This window comes from Anolis sagrei, chromosome 1 (genome assembly GCF_037176765.1).
Source record: "Anolis sagrei isolate rAnoSag1 chromosome 1, rAnoSag1.mat, whole genome shotgun sequence".
Taxonomy (NCBI): Eukaryota; Metazoa; Chordata; class Lepidosauria; order Squamata; family Dactyloidae; genus Anolis; species Anolis sagrei.
The window spans coordinates 169142407-169166207 of record NC_090021.1 but is presented as its reverse complement, the minus strand read 5'-3'; the positions used below and the strand labels follow the sequence as shown (position 1 = coordinate 169166207).

Sequence of the window (23801 nt, the reverse complement as noted above, 5' to 3'; positions counted from 1 at the left end):
CCCTACTCAGACACCGAGGGATCACCTAAGTATTATGGAAGGAGCTACACATTATCAAGGGAGATGTGGAGATAAAGACATACAACAACTTCAGTTGTTTAGTGGTCCGTCCCACATGCCGGCATTTAGAGTAACTGCATTGAGACTCACCTGATGAAAAGGCAGCCTATTCCCGGTACTCAGTGATGTTCGGTAGCTAGCTCAGATGTTGAAGTGGCCCATGAATCATATAGATTCAATAAGAATCTTGCTAGAATGCTGAGAACTCTTTGATTGAGACACATATTCTTTCAGATATAATGTTTGAGACAGCAGATGGAGATGATGAATACTTCCAGCCTAGATCAAAACAAGTTTGTCTCTCTTTATCCTTTGGGGATAAATGTTCTAGTGGCTAGAGAAGGCCAACCCAAATGACAGCCCTGCCCAGCCATTTTTGTTTGTTTAGGAAATGGGCGTAAGCGTTAAAAGCTTTCCTCTATATTTTTCAAGGCAGTAAAGAACAGTAGCTTGAAACCTGTTTGTAAAAACTGAAATACTTTTTAGTATGGTCATAGACCATTTTAATTGGACCTTAAAACACCTTAAAATGGTCTATGAAAATGTCATTTCCAGCCGGCAGTTCCGCATCTATAATAATACAATTACAAAAGATAAGCGGGGATATAGTGAAATTGAAATGTTGTGTGAATAAGCATCTTCTGGTCCTAGTACTTTATCTATATCACATTTTGCCCAATAAATACACGGGACAACGTATGGCCCTCCATGTCTTACTAGATTGTTGCCCAAAACTTCGAAAATATGAAAATCCATATTTATTCTGCTCCAGTTGCAAAGGGAGAGTTTGTAGAAGTTCCATGTTTGACACTTTCCTTCTGAATCTAATCTATGAAGCTAAGAAGAAAGCCTGGAAAATTGTGGAGTGTTTAAATTGATTTTTTTCTATGATGCCCAGTGGAATTATGAGTATTTTCTATGTGTTTTTTGACCTTCTTTTGCTCATTTTAGGGACAGTAATGTCCTTACTTCAAAACATATTGAACTGTTTTGTCCTGGAACTACTTATGTTTATTTACATTGAAATCGTGTGTTTAAATATTGTACTAAGTGTATTGTTTTACAATATCATTAATTGTTTAGAAACATGTATTACCAATCTTCCTGGGAGGAGAGCAATGTCCAATCTTGATAAAATAGTGAAGAGTAGAGACATCACACTGGCAACGAAGATCCGCATAGTTAAAGCAATGGCATTCCCCATAGTCACCTACGGATGTGAGGGCTGGACCATAGGGAAGCCTGATCGAAGGAAGATAGATGCTTTTGAGCTGTGGTGTTGGAGGAAAGTGCTGAGAGTGTCTTGGATCGCGAGAAGATCCAACCAGTCCATACTTCAGGAAATAAAGCCCGACTGCTCATTGGAGGGAAGGATAGTACTTTGGCCACATCATGAGAAGAAAAGAAAGCTTAGAGAAGACAACAATGCTGGGGAAAATGGAAGGAAAAAGGAAGAGGAGCCAACCAAGGGCAAGATGGATGGATGGGATCCTTGAAGTGACTGGATTGACCTTGAAGGAGCTGGGGGTGGTGACAGCCGACAGGGAACTCTGGCGTGGGCTGGTCCATGAGGTTACAAAGAGTCGGAAACGACTGAACGAATGAACAACAACCACCAATCTTGTATATTCGCTCCTGAAAAGGGAAACATGGAGCATGAGACATTTAACTGGCTGACTTTTCATCTGCTACAAGGTGGCCTTTGGATTTTGCAGGTGCGGTTTTAAGTATTGCTCCAAGCATTTTCTAAAGTGATCAATATTTTGGTAGTGCCAATTTTTCAAGCAAGACTTTCTGAAAGTGAAAACGATTTGAGTCACAGTAGGGTATTTTTAAAGCAATATCTCATGATAGAAATAAATGTGGACATCTGTCATTTTATAGCTAGACAACTAGAGCAGTGGTGGATAAAGACTTGGAATGAATCCAGTTAAACATTAGAGCCATTTTGAAGCACATTCTATAGCAGCAAAGAAACAGTTCTTCAATGCATCAACACAGTCAGGCCCAACACAGTTGTTTTGTGTATTTAAAAGGAAACTCAGAGCCCTCAGACATTCACTTCAATGACATTGAAAATATTTTGCAGGAAAAAAAATCATTCAAATCAGTTGTGACTCCGACTCCATATTGAAAGTATGAGGGGTGTTCAAGTCGAACTGATATTTTTAATTTCACAAGTATAAAATGGGTGCTGTTACATGCAGTAGTAAGTGACTCGTGTGTCTTATTACTGATAGGCAGCTCAGATGGGCCAATCCATGACCATTAATCAAGATGGCGGACAATAGTGTTAGTGTATGCATGGAACAGTGTGTGATGATGAAATTTCTTGTGAACAGAGACTAAGGAGATGATGAGATGATCAACCACAGTAAGACACTTGAATGGTATGAACGGTATAAACATTTGAATGGTGTAAACATTTTAAAGATGGTCGTAAGTCCAACAGTAACATTCCTGGCTGTGATAGTGGTTCCCAGCCCACAGTTTATTTTATTTATTTATTTATTTACAGCTTTTATATTCCGCCCTTCTCACCCCTCAGGGGACTTAGGGCGGATTACAGTTTACACATATATGGCAAACATTCAATGCCAATTTTTGACATACAAACATATACAGACATAGACAGAGGCTATTTAACTTTTTCTGGCCGCCAGGGGAGCTGTCGCTTTCATCGTCCATCTGCGACGCTGATGAAGCACTTCCGCATTCCCCACATGCTTCTCCGCTGGAATGCTTTGCTGGAGTCTTCTTTATGCCCTCATAAATCAGATAATTTAACCTCCCCACACTTTAAGGTGGTACCTAATTTTCCTACTTGACAGATGCAACTGTCTTTCAGGTTGCAAAGGTTGACAACAGGCTACACACAATTGGTTGGAAACCCACTCCAACCCGGGCTGGCTTCGAAATCATGACCTTTTGGTCAGAGTGATCTTAATGCAGCTGACACTCAGCCAGCTGCGCCACAATCCCGGTGCAGTACTTTCTGTGAATTTTCAGCTCACGGAACGCCTGATCCTGGTTTGAAAGTGTTAAATTTCCTGTTCCTGGTTTGAAAGTGTTATTTCTGTTTAATTGTGGGGCACTTACTTTCAAAGTAGTTATACTCCAGAAACTTCATTTTTGTGGCTGCCACAAACTATGTTGAATTGGCTGAGACATGATGAGATATTCATTTGAAAAACTATAGCAAAATGTGCTGTGTGATGTCCCTCTTCCATGTTTTTACGATAGAACCAATTAGGAAATGACATTTCTAACCCAGGAACAGAAATCGTATTACACAGTGTAATCAACGCATGGCAGGTCATGAAATTGCACAAGAGATTAATCTTCCTGTGTGAACTGTGAACACAATCATTCACAAACATTTGGATTTTGCATTTTAGAAAAGTTAGTGTATGCTTGGGTGCCCTTTCTGCTTTTGACTGACAGAGAAGAGTTGAAGTCTGCAACTGAGTTGAAGGAGCATTTTGACAGGAAAGACCAAGTTCCTCAAAGGTCAGCATTTCAGCATTGATGACAAAGCGAAGCAGGCTGTCCTAAGCACACTGACAAATCTCTCTATGCTGAAGCTTTCCAGGCATTAAACATTGGAATAAGTGTATACATGGAGTAGAGGAATATGTGAAAAAATAAATCTAGTTTGCACTCTTTGGAATTTCTTCTTTTTTATTTTATAAACTCAAAATTCCAAGTTTGAATTGCATGCCCCTCGTATATCTGAAAGAGGTAATTGGGGCATGTACTTTGTGATTTTAATGAATGAGTTTCCATTTGTTCCACACAATGATGTGGCCAAGATGCTTGGAGAAGTGAAGCTGACCACATGTCCATTGTATTTGATTAGAGCTGCCCAAGGAGAGATAACCTGTTGAGGCATGTTGGGTATAAAGGCTTGTTTGCAAGAGAGCTCAATTCAGTGTGTTGGTTTTGACCCACAGAGCTCTAAGCAACTTGGAGCAAAGTTATTTGAAAGACTGCCTTCTTCCATATGAACCTGCCTAGAATTTAAGATCCTCAGCAGAGCTCTTATTACATTTCCCACCACCCCAAGAGGCTAGGTTGCGTTTTGTTTTTGTTTTTTTGTGTCAGCAACAACTCAAGAAACTGCAAGTTGCTTCTGGTGTAAGAGAATTGGCCGTCTGCATGGGCATTGCCCAGGGGATGTCCAGATGTTTTGATGTTTTACCATCCTTGTGTGAGGCTTCTTTCATGTCCTTGAATGGGGAGCTGGAGCTGACAGAGGGAGCTCAACCTGCTCTCTCTGAATTCAAACCACTAACCTGTTGTCATCATTCCTCCTGGCACAAGGGTTTAACCCATTGCACCACCGGTTGATGAAAGTACACAAGATAAGGCTTTCTAAACCACCACTGTTAACATTTTTCCCAGTTGCTCCCTTTAGCCACAAATTGTCTTCATCAGAAGATCAAGTGTGTGCTGACTTACAGTATGTGAACAGCTAGAAATTAATTGGAACAGGTCCTTGTTAGTTGTCAAATTCTACTCCCTTCATCCCTATCAAGTGGCCTCAAGATAAATGAAGTCCTTCAACCTCGTACGTTTGAGGGGCAGGATCACTACTCCAGGGCCATTAAGTAGGGAAGAGGCTACCTACAGCTGTGTCTGAAGAATGTTTTTATTATCTTAAGATGCTGCTTTTAGTGGAAAGATTTATGCCTTAAGATGTTGTTTTTAGTGGAAAGATTTATGTGTGTTTCTGATCTCCATGACCATATTCTAGTAGCATTTTCTCTTCATTTTTCACCTTCATCTGTGGCTGGCATCTTCGGAAGATCCTCTGAAGATGCCATCCACAGATGCAGGCAAAACATCAGAAGAGAATGTCGTACAACCTGAAAACCACACAACACCCCAGTAATTCCAGCCGTGAAAGCCTTCAACAACGCTTAAGCCTGGTAGTTTGCCTAACAAGGAGGATGTATCTGGACTTGGTTGCCAAGCATTGAAAGGAATTCTCAGTTTCTGTTGCAGTAGGACATCCCATTCTTGTATGTAAGGGTACTGTGCCAGATTCTTAATTAATATATTATTTTCTAAATCTAGGCTTTAATTTACCATAGTGTTAACATTCTAACAAATGGTTATCCCCCCCCCCCCCAATTTATTTAGACAAGCTTTTGGCAACTGATCTCACTCTCTATGGAAGGGGCTTTTAAGTGGATGTGTACCCCATTTTTCTTTAACTGATATATTTTAAGAATGTACATTGTGTGTCTTTGTGTGTGCACTTTTCTTCTATTTCTGTCCTCATTGTAAATGTACTGTTTTATTGTGAGCTGCAGTAAATCACACAAATAAGAAGGGAAGCAAGATGATTTCTTGACCAGATCTGGTTATACCAATGGATTTCCCTTTTTGGTCTTTTAAAATTACCTTTCTATTTACCTATCTCCCTATCGCCCTCCTTCCTTCCTTAGTAGAAGAGCGCTTGATTGATTTCTGCCCACCTGCCTTGATTTCTTTCAGCTACAGCCTGAAGTGCAGAATTTACTCTGTGCTTATCACTTTTGTACTTTGGCTTTTAGCATAGGACTTAGACATGTCTATTTGCAGGCGTTTTAGCCGAGCTGTCAGTGTGTTTAATTCAGGGGAGAAAAATTACCCTGAGCCTGAAGACAAACTGTCTCTTAAATGCTTTCAGAGTATGAATGGCTAACAAAGGAACATACCTACAAACCTTGCAACTTGGCCTCAAATTCAGAAAATAAAACCTTATCTGTGATTCTGTTTGCAGTAGGAACATAAGCGATAACCTTTTGTCTGTGCAGATATATACCTGATAAGGTTGAGAGGTGAGGATGGATGAGGATGGATTCTGTCTTGGATCACTGTTGTTTTTCAAGCTATTTATCAGTAAGGAGAATATGAAAGCATGGGGCAGATTCCCACTGCTCTAGCTTTCTTGTGTCTGGTTAGATGTTGTATCTCCAATTTTTTTATGATACAATAGCTAAAAGGCCATCTGAGGATCAATTTTTATCATTTTTGTACACAGTTCATGCAAAAGTTATAATAATAATAATAATAATAATAATAATAATAATTTATTTTATTTATTTATTTTATTTTATTTAGTACACTTGTATACCGCTAATATCTCAGCCTAAAACGGCGACTCATAATAATAACTTTATTTTTATACCCCGCCAACCATCTCCCCTAGGATTCTCGGGGCGGCTTACAAGGGGCACACCCAAGATTACAATTAAAACACACAAGTAAAACACTTTAACCAATTAAAACATCAGATAAAACAAATAACAACACAATTGAAAGCAATATAAAAACAATATGGCTGAAAGAAACATAGCTGAGGTACAGATTCAATGAGTGCAAGACATTTTAACAGGAGTGCAGGAAAGTGCAACAATACAGTAAACTGGGCAGGAAATACTGTCAAACACATGTTGAGATAGGACATATGAGGTAGGACAAGTGCGGAACTTCTAGTAGGGACAAGAAAGTTACTGGTGAGCTGCTTAGTCAAAAGCACACTGGAAGATCCAGGTTTTTAGTAGACTACGAAAGGAGGAGAAGGTGGGAGCCTGTCTGATCTCCCTAGGGAGGGAGTTCCAGAGCTAGGGGGCCACCACCGAGAAGGCTCTCTCCCTCGTCCCCACCAACCTTGCATGTGATGGCAGGGGGAGAGAGAGCAGTGCCTCCCCAGAATATCTCAAGGTACACACTGGTTCATAGGGGAAGATGCGATCGCGAAGATAAGCAGGTCCCAAACCGTTTAGTTAACCCTTTTCCTTCTCTCTTTATTGTTTTAAATGTTCATATCTCACAGTTTTATCTAAGACTAAGATTCTCCAGGCAACACATAGCAGCAGAATGCTTTTAAAAAACCCATATCAAAATTTGTGATTCCCAATAAAAAGTATTCTGGTTCAAAATCAAATGTAATTTGTAAGTTTAATTCTATCTTTTTGTAGGTCTGGTACCAGAAAGTCTTAACTTTCTTGCATTTCCACCACATAGGGAGGAACTTACCTGTATGTTTCCCGCACTTCCATCATTTCCCATTAGTTCTTCCTTTGTTGAACTTTGCGAGCTTTTCTGGTGTTAGGTACCACCTGTAAAACATCTTGTACCAGTTTTCTTTAAATTCAGTTGCATATGTAAATTTTAGTTTCTTTGACCAGATCTCTTCCCATTCTGATATGTTTATTGAGTGACCTATATCTTTGGCCCATTTTATTGTGATCTCTTTCACCTGTTCCTTCTCTGTTGACCACAGTTTGGTACCAAAAGAGTTATGAATCAGTTTTGGTCAACTTCAGGTTTGGTTTGGTTATTTGGGGTGCTGATTCCGAACATTGCATTAGATGGATTATATCAGCTACAGAACATATTCCATCCAGTAGTTTACATCTGCTCACCAACAAAAACCCTTATTTAATAATCCTTGGCACTATAAGAGGGTTTTGCGAGACCAGTCACTCTTATTGCAATGGTGTCGTAACAGTGAGGCCATGGAGTATATTTTAGTTCTTGCGGACCACTGGTGGTCCATGGAAAGCAGGTTGAGAACCACTGTTCTAGACCATAGTGTCCCTCAATTCAAGGTAGCACTGCTATATCAGGTTGAGAAAGGTTAACTTAAGAATCTGGTGGTGCAGTGGGTTAAAGCACTGAGCTGCTGAATTTGCTAATTGAAAAGTCGCAGATTCGAATCCGGGGAGTGGGGTGAGCTCCTGCTGTTAGCCCCAACTTCTGTCAACTTTGCAGTTCAAAAACATGCAAATGTGAGTAGATCAATAGGTACCACACCAGCAAGAAGTTAACAGCGCTCCATGCAGTCATGCCGGCCACATGATCTTGGAGGTGTTTACAGACAAAGCCAGCTCTTGGGCTTAGAAATGGAGATGAGCACCAACACCTAGAGTCGGACACGACTGGACTTAATGTTATGGGAAACCTTTACCTTTACCAAGAATCTACATGGTTTTTGCAAGGATTTCTTGTAAATAATAATTTTCCATATCCAGAACTCCGCCTTGACTTTTCAGTGTTTTATCCAGTGTCACAATGGGATGCTGTCTTTAACAACAACAACAACAACTATTATTATTATTATTATTATTATTATTATTACGACCCTGCTGTTTCTCAGAAGTGGGACAACTTACAACTTAAAAAGCAATACAAAATATGCAAAAGCTAAATAATAAAATAAAATTTAACTAGTTGCAAAAGAGTCCAGTTAAAATACAATTTAAATAAATAAATAACCTAAAACAAAGCAGTACCACCCCCTAGCTTTAAGAATTTGTTCAAATAGAAAGGTTTTGAAGAAGTTTTCACATTTTCTAATTCAAATGAATGCTTTCTATATTGACTGCCTCCCTGAGAACTAACTGGATGTTTAGAAATACACAATGAACTGCAGAGTGAGGCTGCTTAGAGATTTGGAGTGGGTTGTCATCAATATCCTGGTGACAGCTAACTTTGTTTCTCTTTTTTACCTGAATAAGAGGCCTGTCTGGGGGCAAGAACAGGCTGGATTAGAATGAATAATGGAAAGTCGGTCCAGTCCAGACAAGACAAAGTTGTTCCATTTGGTATCCCTAGCAATTGTGGAATTGTTGTGGAAATGGCTACCTTAGATAGTTCAAGATGATGAAGTTTATAGCTGTGGAAGGCAGTGTCTTTTCCTGCATGCTCAGATGGAGAATGTAACCAAGACAGTTTTACGTAATTTCAGCAATTGCACTGTGGGGCATAACCTGGTAACAAGCGAGTAGTGGCTACTAAACACTTCTTTAAAAATGCTTCAATGTCAGTTCTGATTTCAGAATATGGCAGAGCAAAGCCCTTTATGGTCTGCATTTTTGGAGTTTGGGGCAGAACATTCTTCTATTGAGTTGGCTCTAGGATCTGCCTTTCGTTCCAGAAAGTGAAGCTAATTGTTTAGGGATCCAGTATATAACATAACTCACTCCAATATAACATAACTCACTCCATGCAGTGTTCTCTATGTCCAAAGGGGCAAAGAAACTATTGTGAGAGGGTTGAAAGTACAAGGGTTGAATGAATGGATTCATGATGATGGTCTAACCAAGGCAGAATAGAGGGGCAGCATGACTTCCCTGGATCTAGACACTAGACTCCTATTAATGCTGGCCAAAATCCCATTGACTCTCTGTCCCTTCTGGCAGTGGCTGGTCATTTGTGTAGATGTTGAACATGGATGGAGCAAGCACGCTCCCCTCAGGCAGGCCGTTCTTCTGTTTCCGCCATCTACTTCTCTGGCCCTGAAACTCAACAAAAAAGCTCCTGTTTTGTAGCAGGTTTCCTATGAGGCGGGTGAGGTGGTAGTCCTTTGTGATATTATACATTTTTCTCAGGAGGAGGCGGTGGTTTACAGTGTCATAGGCTGCTGACACGTCTATGAAGACAGCTCCTGTGATCTGCTGCCTTTCAAAGCCATCTTCTATGTGCTGAGTCAGGTTCAGCACTTGCGATGTGTAGCTTTTGCCTTTCCTAAAGCCAGCTTGCTGTGGGATCAGACATGGGTCTATTTTTTTCCATAATTCTATGTAAAATAAGTCTCTCCAGAACTTTGTAGAGGTGGCACAACAGGGAGATTGGTCTGTAGCCTTTTGGGTCATTACGGTCTTTGCCTGGCTTCAAGATGGCGATGACTCTTGCTTTCCTCCAGATTTTGGGGATCTGACAGGATGCAGTACTATCATGGATGAGTGATAGTTTGTGCAGTTCAGACCAGGAGAGGACAGCCTATCCTTTTTTATCCTCTTGAGCATAGCCCTATACATGGCTATGGCTGTTAAAGTCACCAATTACTACCGCCCTTTGGTGCCTATCAAAGTTCTCGGGGGGAGGAGAAACAGACCTCTTCATTTGGGGGCTTGTACACAGAGGTGATGGTGATGTTATTAAGCTCTACTGTTATAACCTCTATATTGTTTTCTTCAGTGTTGTGAGCACTGCTGACTTGGAGGCCTGGTTTTACAAAGACAGCGCTTCCATACTGCGCATGTGGTCTTTCCGCTACTAGGATCATTCCTGGAACTTTGGGTCGTTTCTGTTGTTCATCCCTGTGTGTTTCTTGGACACACAGCACATCACATTTCTTATCTCGGCACAGTTCATAGAGCAGTTGTTCTTTGGCAGCTGACATGCCTTCAATGTTGATTGAGATTATTGTCATGGTTGGTCCTGAAAAGGTCCGTTGGTTGTTTTGTTTGCTTGCTTGCATGCTGCAAGTCGCTTCTGGTCGCTTCTGGGGTGAGAGAATCAGCCGTCTACGAAGACGTTGCCCAGGGGACGCCCGGATGTCTTGCAATCCTGCGAGGAGGCTTCTCTCATTCTCTGATTACAATGCACATATACATGGCAAACACTGAATGCCATAGACACACAACATATATAGACAGACACTCAGAGGCTATTTGACATTCCAGCTTTTTCATGGGGGTATTCTGGCCACCGGGGCACCCCGGTGGCGCAGTGGGTTAAAGCACTGAGCTGCTGAGCTTGTTGATCGAAAGGTCGCAGGTTCGATTCCGGGGAGTGGCGTGAGCTTCCGCTGTCAGCCCTAGCTTCTGCCAACCTAGTAGTTCGAAAACATGCAAATGTGAGTAGATCAATAGGTACCACTCTGGCGGGAAGGTAACGGCGCTCCATGCAGTCATGCCGGCCACATGACCTTGGAGGTGTCTACGGACAACGCTGGATCTTCGGCTTAGAAATGGAGATGAGCACCACACCCCAGAGTCAGACATGACTGGACTTAATCTCAGGGGACTACCTTTACCTTTTATTCTGGCCACCAGGGGAGCTGTCGCTTCACCGTCCATTTGTGACACTGATGAAATATTTCCTCATTCTTTGCATGCTTGCTGGAGATTTTTATGGCCTTTTAAATTAGTTAAATTAGCCTCCCTGCATTAGCGGTACTTAAATTTCCTACTTGACAGATGCAACTGTCTTTCGGGCTAGACAGGTCGACAGCAAGCTACATAAATTGGTCGGAAGCTCACTCTGCCCCGGGCTGGCTTCGAACTCATGACTTTCTGTCAGTAGTGATCTTAATGTAGCCGACGCCCAGCTTCTGCATGGATGTGTGTCAAGGTGTCACTGCACCTCCATTACTCCATTACACCCTCTCTGCCCCAGCTTCATTAAAGTAGTCTCTCTCCTCCCTGCTGTTACATGAATTTGTCTCCATATATTGTTCATTTCGATCTTTTGTGTTTTTCAAAGCATCTCAAATTCTATGCCAATACTGTAGCAAAAGAGTACTGTTCTGTGTGCCAGTTCTTCTTTTATGCCAATTTCTTGGAGGTTTTTTGGCAGCGTATGTCTCTCAAGATCCAAACACATTTCTTAATGTGAATAAATGATCATGTTTACCAGTGCTCCTTGTCACAGAGGACTGGATTGAACTAAAAAGTGATCTCTGAATTGACCTCCATCCCACTTGAGAGAGGCACATAATGTTGCCTTTAAAGCAGCCACCTCCGGGATGCAACTGGGTCTGTCCATTAGGCATATGATCTCCATGACATCGAGTGCCCTTTTTGCTCCCTTTGATTTCGTTGAGAAAGCACCTTAATGCACTTGGAGTGGTACCATCAGTCATAGGTTTTGGCTTTTCCCCCAGTTTGTTTCCATCACAAATAAAAGGAGTTGTTTCTCCAGTAAATAGGGATTCCATTCTTTTTTAAAGGAGAAGAATGAACTTGGGTTTTATGATTTTCTTATCCCAGTTTCCATGGTAATAGGAGTAGATGTGTTTTTCTTATTGTTTCTTTCATTGTGATTCTGCTCTTTTAATGTAGTCTACATGTATTTGCGGCTTTATGAAGAGTCCTTCTCTCTGGTACAGAACTGGATATCTTTTTGTTAATTAATACATGTTTTTGGTTAGGTAATGCAGACTTGCAAGGCATATATAACATTACGTTTTTAAAAATCAATAACAACAATAGCAAATCCTTGGACCATCACTCTTGGTTCATAAGAAAAAGATACAAATAGTATAATCTACCATAGATCCAAAATTAATAAAATAGCATTATCATTTCAAAGGTTTACACAAGACTCCAGAGGAAGAATAGTACCACATCTGTAGTTGTTAAATTATCAAGCAAATATATAGCACAGGTTTATAACTGGGTTTTATAAGGAGAATGTGATTCAAGGATGCAAATCAAAATTATACGTAAGGCACACTTTCATCAAGAGATAATAAACTTTGCATGGTTTCTTATTCAGATATTTATTTATTTACGGCATTTATATGCCGCCATTCTCACCCCGAAGGGGACTCAGAGCTGCTCACAAGACATATTTTCATACAATATATTATATTATTAGCATAGTACAATATCAGTATTATATATTACTGTATTGCACTATACCATTATATTGTAATATTATTAGTAATATTACATGTAATGTAAATATATAATTATAACTATAATATTGTATTATTATTACTAGTATTGTATTACATTATCTATATATATATATATAAATTCTCTGTGCGTAATGAATACCTCAAAAACAAAATACCAATGAATGAAATCACGCCAAATTTGGCAACAAAACATCTCACAACACAAGGAGTGACCATCACTCAAAAATTATAATTTTTGGACGGGGTGAACTCCTGCTGTTAGCCCCAGCTTCTGCCAACCTAGCAATTTGAAAACATGCAAATATGGGTAAATCAATATGTACTACTTTGGCAGGAAGGTAACAGCACTCCATGCAGTCATGCTGGCCACATGACCTTGGAGGGGTCTACGGACAATGCAGGCTCTTCGGCTTAGAAATGGAGATGAGCGCCATCCCCCAGAGTTGGACGCAATGAGATTTAATGTCAAGTGGAAACTTTTACCTTTAACACCAGTCACATGTCTTTATTCTTTTCCTTTTTTATTAATTTGTATTATATTTAACATTAAAAATGCAATGTATAAATTAAGAAAGGGCAAAAATTGTGAATTTTGCTATGGTCAGTAAATAAGTCAAGGGTAAAACTTAGGAGTGTACAAAAACAAAACTTTTGTTTTTCTTTAAAAATGCATAGATAGAACATGTTTGGGGAAAGCTAAAAGGAAAGAGAAGCTCTGTTTATTTGAGAGCTTACAATAGGAGGGTATAAATTGTCCATTACTGATCTTCATATGTCTACATCTATCGCAGTACAGATGGGAAAAGGAATATAAATGAACAAAAAAGAATGCAGCCTGAAACAAAGAGCAGTATTGAAAAGAGAAGCAATATGCCTGTATGAAAGACCCAGCACAATGGCCATTGAACAGGGACAGACAGGCTTTTACAGTCCCCATTAAAAATGGTTGCCACAATCACTCGGCAGATTATGCAGTAATCCTTTATTAAAAATGGCGGCCACCATACCACTCCACTTCAGGCACTCAAAATGACAGATATACTGCCTTCTTCAGGCTTTCCCACATACTTCTGTGGAAGTAAAAGCTGAGGAATGGCTGCCTTTCAGTTTCCATTTGAGGTGAGGGAGGAGTAATGGGATGGGAGCTTCTTGCTTCTGTCTCTAATCACAGCCTTTGCTCTAGCTGCCTGTTCCAGCATTGGCCTGTGCATAGATCAACCCAGGTTTTGGGGATCCATTTCTATCCATTTATTTTACTTATCTATTAATATATATGGTAGTCTTTAAAGAGCTATACGGACCTCTTGATTTACCTGCTGTAGTCTAATCTAGCTAACTCTGGAGTTTTCAGAGAAGATTTGAAAGCCACAGAAATGCTCACTTTCTCTCTCTTTTTTTCTTTTTTTTCTTCAAGAATTTTTCCCAGAGAGTATCTTCTTCAGCAGATTCACCTCTATTCCTTGGCAGACCTGCAGCAGGTGAGTTCTTTAAATTCTTCTAGGTAACATACACGTATAAATACATTTTATAAAATGCATGCACGTATAATTTGTGTAACTTACATTGCATTTATGTACTTGGACCCCTGATATAAAAGTTAATATACATTTGTATTGCAGTCTCTCTTCCTTGTGCCCCAAACCTTTCATCATGTAATTCAGTTAATGTTGCTGCTGAGGTGCAGTTAAATTGGATTTTGCTTTTAATCTGGCCAGATCCTTATTATCAGGCGAGAAAGTCTTCCACTTTTATCCCCACATCCCATTTCATTTCTTCTTAGGTTGGCAATCGGATTGCCTGTTTTCTCTCAAAATGAAGATGTCTTAGAAAAGAAGGTAATAAGGTTGAAGAAACAAGATTAGGAACACAGATGCCCCTGCCAGATCCTTATTAGGAAAAAAATGGGGTTTGACAATCCATTTCCAGAAAAGCATAGAAACAGAACCAGTTGTCATGCATTTGTACAATTTGAAAACATGTTTTCTTTTTAGGGTACATTTTTTAAGGAAGTAAAGTAAGAAGAAAGTGGGGACAGGCAGTATGGTGTAACCTTTTGAACCTTGGCCTAAGGCTCTGGGAAACCAGGGTCTCACTTGGCCATACAAACACACTGGGTGACCTTGGACAAGTCACATTCTCTCAGCCTCAGAGGAAGGCCAATCTTTCCAAGAAAACCCCTCGATAGGGTTGTCTATAAGTTAGAAACAACTTGAAGACAAAGAACAACAAAGTGGGAATTCATAAAAAATAGAGGGGAGGACATACTTGCATATGGCAATGGGACAGGATAATATAAATAATAATAATAATAATAATCATCATCATCATCATCATCTTTATTTGTACCCTGCTACCATCTCCCCAAGGGACTTGGTGCGGCTTACATGAGGCCAAGCCCAAGGTAATCAAACAAAACATCAATAAACACAACATTAGTAAACAATCAATGAAATACAAATCATAAATCACATAAACAAAAACAATCAATGGTGACATATAAACAATTTTTAAAATGGCTGGGCCGCATATAGTAGATTAAAATTGAAAATATGTTGACGTGAACAAGGTAAAAAAAAATTAACTGGGATAGGATGAGGGAACGCAATCCATCCTAAATCAATATTAAAGTGCATTATGAGGGCATATTGCTGAGAGTTCTCCTTATTTTGGGAAGGCACACTGGAACATCCACGTTTTCGGGCTCCTCCTAAAGACTGCCAAAGTTGGGGCATGTCTGATTTCTCTGGGAAGTGAGTTCCAGAGTCGAGGGGGCACCACCGAGAAGGCCCTCTTGGTGAAAGAAAGGGGATAGCAGTTCTTTTCTGAACCTAGAAAACTCTTAGCATGTAATTCTACCACTGTAGATAAAAGGAAGCTTGTTTTCTGCTGCCCTGGAGATTAGAACGTGGAACAATGGCTTCAAATTGCAGAAAAGGAGATTCCATCTGAACATTAGGAAGAACTTCCTAACTGTGAGATCTGTTCAGCAGTGGAACTCTTTGCCCCGGAGTGTGGTGGAGGCTTCCAACTCTATGAGTCTATGATTGCAATTCTCTGACTCGCTTACAATTGGCTATGCTGGTAAGAATGAAGGGTATTGTAAGCCAAAGAAAATTTATTCATTTATTTATTTACTAGCCGTCCCCTGCCACGTGTTGCTGTGGCCCATATGGGGGTTCTGTGTGGGAGGTTTGGCCCAATTCTAGCGTTGGTGGGATTCAGAATGCTCTGTGATTGTAGGTGAACTATCAATCCCAGCAACTACAACTCCCAAATATCAAGATTCTATTTTCCTCAACCTCACCAGTGTTCACATTTGGGCATATTGAGTATTCTTGTAGAGTTTGGTCCAGATCCATCATTGTTTGAGTCCACAGTGATCTCTGGATGTAGATGAACTACAACCCCAAAACCAAAGGACACTACCCACCAAACTCTTCCAGTATTTTCTGTTGATCATGGGATAATTGTGTGCCAAGTTTGGTTCAATTCCATTGTTGTTGGGGTTCAGAATGTTCTTTCATTGTAGGTGAACTATAAATCCCAGCAACTACAACTCCCAAATGACAAAATCATTTTTTTTAGTGAAGGACATACGTTGGGTTGTTAGGTGTCTTGTTTCCAAATTTGGTGTCAATTCGTCCACTGGTTTTTGAGTTCTGTTAATCTCACAAACGAACATTACATTTTTATTTATATAGATTTACAGTATTTATGTTTTACCCTTCTCACCCTGCAGGGGAGTCAGGGTGGATTACAATGCACATATACATGGCAAACATTCAATGCCATTAGACATATAACATATATAGACAGACACAGAGGCAATTTAACATTCCAGCTTTCCGGCTTCATGAGGATATGCTTGATTCCAGCCACCGGGGGAGCTGCCACTTCACCATCCACTTGTGACACCGAGTCCTTTGATGGAGTACTTCCTCATTTTTCCGCATGCTGCTGGAGGTTTTTATGGTGTCGTAAATTAGTTAAATTCGCTTCCCTGCATAAAGCGGTACCTAAATTTCCTACTTGACAGATGCAAGTAGGAAATTTTGGGCTGCATAGGTCAACAGCAAGCTAGACTATTAATGGTTGGGAGCTCACTCTTACCCGGGCTGGCTTCAAACTAGCGGTGCCTTCACATTTTAAAGTAGCAACACTTCCCAGTCAAAAGAAGTAGGGCAATGGACCCAGATGTCTCTGAGGTTTGTTCTATGGAAAATATGGAAGCCAGAACATTTCAAATTGTAGAAATATAGATGGGGAGGATCTGAATGGAAATATATCGGAGTCTTGCTACACGTTCTGCTGCAGACTTATACCCTAGGCATAAGCCCTGTTGAATGCACCAAGACATTTCTAAATAGATACAGATTTTAGTGCACATACTTAAACAACTGATAATAAGACAGGTTCCCATTTGCATTGACTTGAATGTGCATTTTAATAACTTTACATAGTTATTTGCAATTTAACACTTAGTAATGGAGCTTTTCTTTCAGTTTGTGGAAGTGTTTGACAGCAATATCCAAGGTGAATTTAGAAGCTGCCAAGTGAACAGGTGTTTTGCCCTGGATGGTGTTTTTTGCAGTGTAATTATAGGACAAATCCAAGATGAATTCACTCCAGAATGGCCTTTAATGTTTCTGTGCCCCAGGGGGAGAATAGTGTAGTACAAAGGAGAAGGTGTGAAGCCAAAGAAACTTAATTTTGGCAAATCTCTTAAACTACTTCTGCTGATTTCTCTCAAAAAGCTCCCAGAGTGCAACTGAGAATGCCTCAGCAGGGCAGAGTTTTAGTCCAAGCAATGAGTGGTAGTTCCCTCCTCTTCCACACCACCCTCCTCCAGTTACACAAAGGTGTAATATCAAAGAAATTCTTCCATCATCCCAGTGCCGTCTGAACACAATCAGTATTACAGCTAGTTCAGTTAGCATGTGGGTTTTTCCCAACCTTATCACTCCCCAATTGGTTCATAAAGGTGTTTGCAGGCAAAATAAATTTAGATCAATTAGATATATCTAATATATCTGTTGAAAGTCCAGCGCGGGACAAAGAACTTTTCTGTTGGAGGCAAGTGTGAATGTTGCAATTAGCATTGCAAAGCCTTGCAGCTTCAACGCCTGGCTGATTCCTGCTGTTGGGAAGTGTTAGCTGGCCCTGATTGTTTCCAGTTTGCAATACCCCTCTTTTCAGAGTACTGCTCTTTCTTTACTGTCCTGATATTAGAGCAGTGTTTCTCAACCTTCCTAATGCCACGACCCCCTAATACAGTTCCTCATGTTATAGTGACCCCCAACCATAACATTTTCATTTCTACTTCCTAACTGTAATTTTGCTACTGTTATACATTCTAATGTAAATATCTGATATGCAGGATGTATTTTCTTGCACTGGACCACTTATCACAAATACCCAATACACCCAAATTTGAATACTAGTGGGGTTGAGGGAGATTGATTTTATCATTTGGGAGTTGTAGTTGCTGGGATATGTATTAGGGTTCACCTACAATCAAAGAGCATTCTGAACTCCACCAATTATGGAATTGAACCAAACTTGGCACACAGAACTCCCATGACCAACAGAAAAGACTGGAAGGGTTTGGTGGGCATTGACATTGAGTTTTGGAGTTGTAGTTCACCTACACCCAGAGAGCATTGTGGACTCAAACAATGATGGATCTGGACCAAACTAACATGAATACTCAATATGCCCAAATGTGAACACTTGTGGAGATTGGGGAAAATAGACCTTGACATTTGGTAGTTGTAGTTGCTGGGATTTATAGTTCACCTACAATCAAAGAACATTCTGAACCTCACCAACGATAGAATTGGCCCAAACATTCCACACACAACCCCCATGACCAACAGGAAATACTGTGTTTTCTGATGGTCTTTTGGCGACCCCTCTGGCAACTCCTTGCGACCCCCCCCCCCAGGGTCCCCCCCCCAGGGTCCCCCCAGGTTGAGAACTACTATATTAGAGGTTTTATTAATACTGGTAGCCAGATTGTGTTCATTTTCATAGTTTCCTCCTTTCTGTTGCAATTGTCCACATGCTTGTGGATTTCATTGGCTTCTCTGTGTAGTCTGACATGATGGTTGTTAGAGAGGTCCAGCATTTCTGTGTTCTCAAATAATATGGTGTGTCCAGGTTGGTTCATCAAGTGCTCTGCTATGTATTGTCGAAGGCACTAACAAGCCACACCAAAAAACCACCAGGCCATCAAATGCTAATCAACGTGGTCAGTTGAAACATTCCCAACTAGCTCCAACAGGCAAGAGTTCTTTCTCCCACTCTGATATATAAAGCCAAATTTCCTAATCCCAACAGACCTCACAACCTCTGAGGATGCTTGCCATAGATGCAGGCGAAACGTCAGGAGAAAATGCTTCTAGAACATGGCCATATAGCCCGAAAAACCTACAACAACCCACTACTCTGCTATGGCTGACTTCTCTGGTTGAGTTAGTCTGTGGTGCCTTTCACGTTCCTTGATTCGTGTTTGGGCACTGCGTTTGTACTCACATCAAATACAGATGCAGTGCAGATCCAAGCTAACACAGTGATCAAATCGGCAAATTTATGCACATCCCTGGGATGCTCACATTAAATCTTTCTAAGATTACGATAAGGCAGAAGTCCTCCTTTCTGTGCCATAGAGAGTCCTGGCTTCCGCAAAACTTGACTAATCCAGCCTTTGACAAACCCCACCTCTTTCTTAAGTGATTTAAGAAACATCTATAATTCACTCTTCTGACAAGTTTTAGGAGTATACCAGAAAATGACTGAAATTACACATCAGCCTGCCAGCATATGCCTAAACATCTTGAGAGAGAGAAAATAGGGAGCTCTAGGGAATGCAAAGCCCTTCTAGAGGCAAGGGCTTGGGCCCAGCAATTGCATTGTTGCCCTTAATGTGGTGTTCCTGGCATCCACCATTTCAAGCCACATCATTTACATTGAGTTTAGGGTTAAAGGGGGATAGTCCCTCGCTGGTTTTAATTTGAACTTCAATGGCACCTGAATTTTCTGTGGGCACGGGGGCATTCTATTCAAGACTCCTCGCTTCACCACAAATTGTATGTTTTCAAATGACAACATAAATGTGAGCTTTTCAGTATCTCTTGCTAATATGGATACCCCCTCCCATTCTTCAGATCTTAAAGTGGCATTGTGTTTAAACGTATGTTTTTGTTCCTGCCGTTGCCTCTTTTGTAGATGAAAATGCATCTGATTTGATAGATATAGCCCAGTATGTGTTATATCCTAACAGCGATGTATAGGAACAGAATTCCTTACAGTGATATATAGAACAAATAGCAAGTGGTCTTTAGTGGATTCTGCAACCGAGCCAGATGCCAACTTTCAACTGACCTTGACTGTTCAACTAAAAAATCACACAATAAATTGTGGTTGAAGGGCTGTATAAAAAAAGTCTTATAATGATAGATCAACAGGCTGTGTTTTCACATAATGCTAAACAGCAGGGCTTAGTATCACAAAGAACAGTTCACATCACTCTCCTCGTGGCTGTCATAGAAAAGTAGCACAATCCCTAAAGTGTGGCTAATCTTAATTGTAGTTACTTCTAAATACACTTTGTTGAAATACGTTGGTGTGTCTCAATCAAGTTAAGATTAACCACATTTTGCCCAAGTACATAGCTTTGTTTAATTTAAAATCGGACACAAAAGCATCCAAGATCCTCTTATTTGTACTGAAACGGCAAGCAGGAAGGCTCACACAAGCCCAAGATTTACTCATACTAACACCAATATGAATGAACTCATGTAACACACACAAAAATCTAAAATCGGACACAAACACATCCAAGATCCTCTCATTTGTACTGAAACGGCAAGCAGGAAGGTGCACACAAGCCCAATGTTTATTCATGCAAACACCAGTATGAATGAAGTCATGTAACATACACTCACCTCCATTTTATTCATTGATTTATTTCGTATCAAAAGCATTGCATAAATTAGTATAAAACCGATAAAAATAGAAGGAGCACGGGTGGCTAAATATATTGTGACCAAAAACGGGCAACAGCAATGGCATTGTCTGTAGCCTCCAACAATTCTTCCTCTGTACATGAGACAGGGCATAGTGGACAAGCATACAGATGTGGAGTCTGCTCCACAGTCACACAAGGTGGGGAATTCTTTTAGGTAGTGCATTTTGCCAGGTTGTCTTTAGATCTGCCCACTCCACTTCTGAGTCTTTTCAGGGACTTCCAAGTTGTCCATTCTTAGTTTGCCCCTGGAGGAAGACCCTTGCAGGGGGCCATCCAGTTGGGATTTCCTGGTTTAGCTGCCCAGAGGGATACCCTTGCTGTTGCTGGAGGGACACCAAGAGGAGTGGTAGTTCTCATAAAGCTTTTCCTTGATTTGAGTCTACTGGGAGGAGGCTGGTAGCCATGCAGTGGGTGGCTTTCACAGTGTTCAACCTTATTTCTCTCACATTTAGCAGCAAATTCCCATCTCACATCAGGAGGGGCAATGCCAGCTAGCTTGTAGAGTTTATCAACAGGTGTAGGTTTAAGACATCCTGTGATTATTCTGCATGTTTCATTCAATGCTATGTTCACCTGTTTTGTATGGGCAGACCTATGCCAAACAGGACAGGCATACTCAGCAGTTGAGTAAGACAAGGCTGGGCTGATGTTCTTACTAATTTTGGATCTGCACCCCATGTGCTGCCAGTAAGTTTCTGCAGTTAAATCCTGATCCTGTTTAATTGCTCTGTTCTCATGATATCCCCTGTGCCATTTATATTCCTATCCACCTTATTGAACTATTTACCCTTTAATCAATTTGTATGTTGGCCTTCACCCCCTCCCGCCCTCCAAAAATGATTTGCTGTTGCTTGATACTTGTTTATTACTGTTATACTGTTTGTGCTATTTTAATTTGTAATTTGCTGTTGTCTTTGCTTTTAATCTGTATGTTGATTGGGCTTGGCCCCATGTAAGCTGCCCCAAGTCCCCTTGGGGAGATGGAGGCGGGGTAGAAAAATAAAGTTGTTATTGTTGTTGTTGTTGTTGTTCTTCTTCTTCTTCTTCTTCTTCTTCTTCTTCTTCTTCTTCTTCTTCTTCAGGATGTTAGTGCGTGCAGCTACTTTGTGCTTGGTGTTCAAGCAGTGTTTCCTATATGCTAGTGTTCGATCTAAGCTGACACCAAGATATTTAGGATGGAAACAGTGACCAAGCTCTTGACCTTCCCAGGTGACTTTCAATTTCCTGTTGGCTTCACGGTTGCGTAGGTGGAAAGCAAACACTTGTGTCTTGGCAGGGTTAGGCTTCAGGTGGTTATCTTTGAAGTAGCTGGAGAGATCATTCAAGGCATTAGTAAGTTGGATTTCAACTGTTTCAAAGTCTTTTGCTTGTGTTGTTAGGTCAAGATCATCAGCATATATAAAGCTCTTTGTGAATGGTGGTTGTGGCTGAGCATTAGTAAAGATATTAAACAAGGTTGGTGCAAGAACGCTGCCTTGAGGTAAACCATTCTTTTGCCTCCTCCATCTACTTTTCCTGCTTTGAAACTCCACATAGAAGCTACGGTTTTATAGGAGAGTCTGGATAGTTTTTGTAAAATCATAGTCTCGGGTAATATGGTAGACTTTCTGCAACATTTTCCTATTTTGCACCATGTCATAGGCTGCTGTAAGGCCGACAAAAACTGTTCCAGTAATGCAACAAAAACTGTTCCAGTAATTTTATTCATATCAAAGGCTTATATTTATGATGAATCTGAATCAGAGTTCCCCACATTAATGGGGATTTTTGTCTTAGTTTCACCTTGAGAGAAAAGCATGAGTGGATAAAGTTTAGTTCAATATTTACTTTAGTTGCTTCAAAGTACTGAGAGATTCCATACCAGTTGCCAGAGTTGTTGATCATCAGTTTGCTGATTGACATTTTCTTATGCCAAAATATGCTAGTTTTAGCTATGGATTGTAAAGGAGATCATTACTTTAGACCATTTTTCGTGTCAAAAGCATTGCAGAAAAAACAATGCTTTTGGGTTGGAAAGATTAGCCATTTACATGAAACATGGCCCAGGGGACGCCCAACTATATTTACTCAGTCTTCAAGGAGGCTCGAAGACCTAATAATTCTCAACATGCTCAGATGTCTATAAAGTGATGCACACACTCAAGACTACAATCTTCCAAAGGCATTAAATGGCATAGTGAGAATCAATTGAGTTGTCTGGAAACCAGGAGAAATTCACAATTAGATGTTCAGTAACTTACATCAAAGCTTTCCTGTAAATGGAGAGCTGAGCTCATTCCTAATAGTATGCAGCTTTCAAGCATATATCCTACATCTATACATGGAAGATTTTATTATTATTTATTATTTGCATTTGTTAACCGCCACTCTCAGCCCGAAGGCGACTCTGACTTCAGAGCTATCTTTGGAGGGGGAAGAACAGAGCAGATTTTATTGTTCAGACATGATAACGTGGCCTTCACCAAACACAGGTTGCCTGACCAAAAGAAAGAGAGATGGAGCCTTAAAAGAACCTCCAAAGAAAAGCATAGTGCTGCTTAACAGATAGAAGTTGGATGCTGTCCTATCTCCATTGCCAGGGCTAGGCATATGCAGTGGTTTCATGTCTTCAAGGTGTCTTGTGAGAGACAGGAAGCTTCTCAAGAGTCTGTTCGTCTTTAAGAGTGGGAGGGAGGAAAAGCACCTGATGATGAAACACCCCTTTTTCCTTATTTTGAGCAGCAGAGCCAAGAAGGAGGAGGAGAGCAACAGCACCCCCATTTCAGATGCCAAGAGAGGGGGAGCAGATGATGAGGGGATTCCCTGTCGTCAAGCAGGAAGAAAGTACTATCAAAGGATACAAGACACAACAATATGTAAACGTTGCCTTTTGGTGGGAACGAGAGACAGGGCCTTCTCTGTGGTGGCCCCTCAGCTATGGAACTCTCTCTCGAACGAGATTAGATCTGCCCCCTCCCTCTTGTCCTTCAGGAGGCTAGTGAAATCCTGGTTATGTAATGAAGCATTCCCAGAATAATGGCTGAGACTGGTTACAAACCATATATACGGATTGAGTTGAACATGATTTTGCCTTGGCGATTTGGTATATATGTATTTTATCTATATGTATTTTAATCTTGTATTGTTGTATGATGTTTTAACTTGCATTGAATCCTTGCTGTAAGCCGGTCTGAGTCCCTCTACGGAGGTGAGAAGATCGCGATATAAAAGTTTTAAAGAAAGAAAGAAAGAAAGAAATTTTTAGTACACCAGTTCTTGCTTAACATTTCATATAGACTTAATCATTTA

The 23801-nt window shown here is 40.5% G+C and overlaps 1 protein-coding gene across 2 annotated transcripts in view; it reads left to right on the top strand.

Annotated features, from left to right (window-relative positions):
* PLEKHM3 (pleckstrin homology domain containing M3) overlaps nt 1-23801 on the top strand; it is a 124774-nt gene that overhangs the window by 55731 nt on the left and 45242 nt on the right. For both annotated transcript variants that reach the window (XM_060782613.2, XM_067470228.1), the window contains exon 6: nt 13899-13962. In XM_060782613.2, the coding sequence (XP_060638596.2) occupies nt 13899-13962 (64 nt within the window). The remainder of the gene's footprint in view (nt 1-13898; nt 13963-23801) is intronic.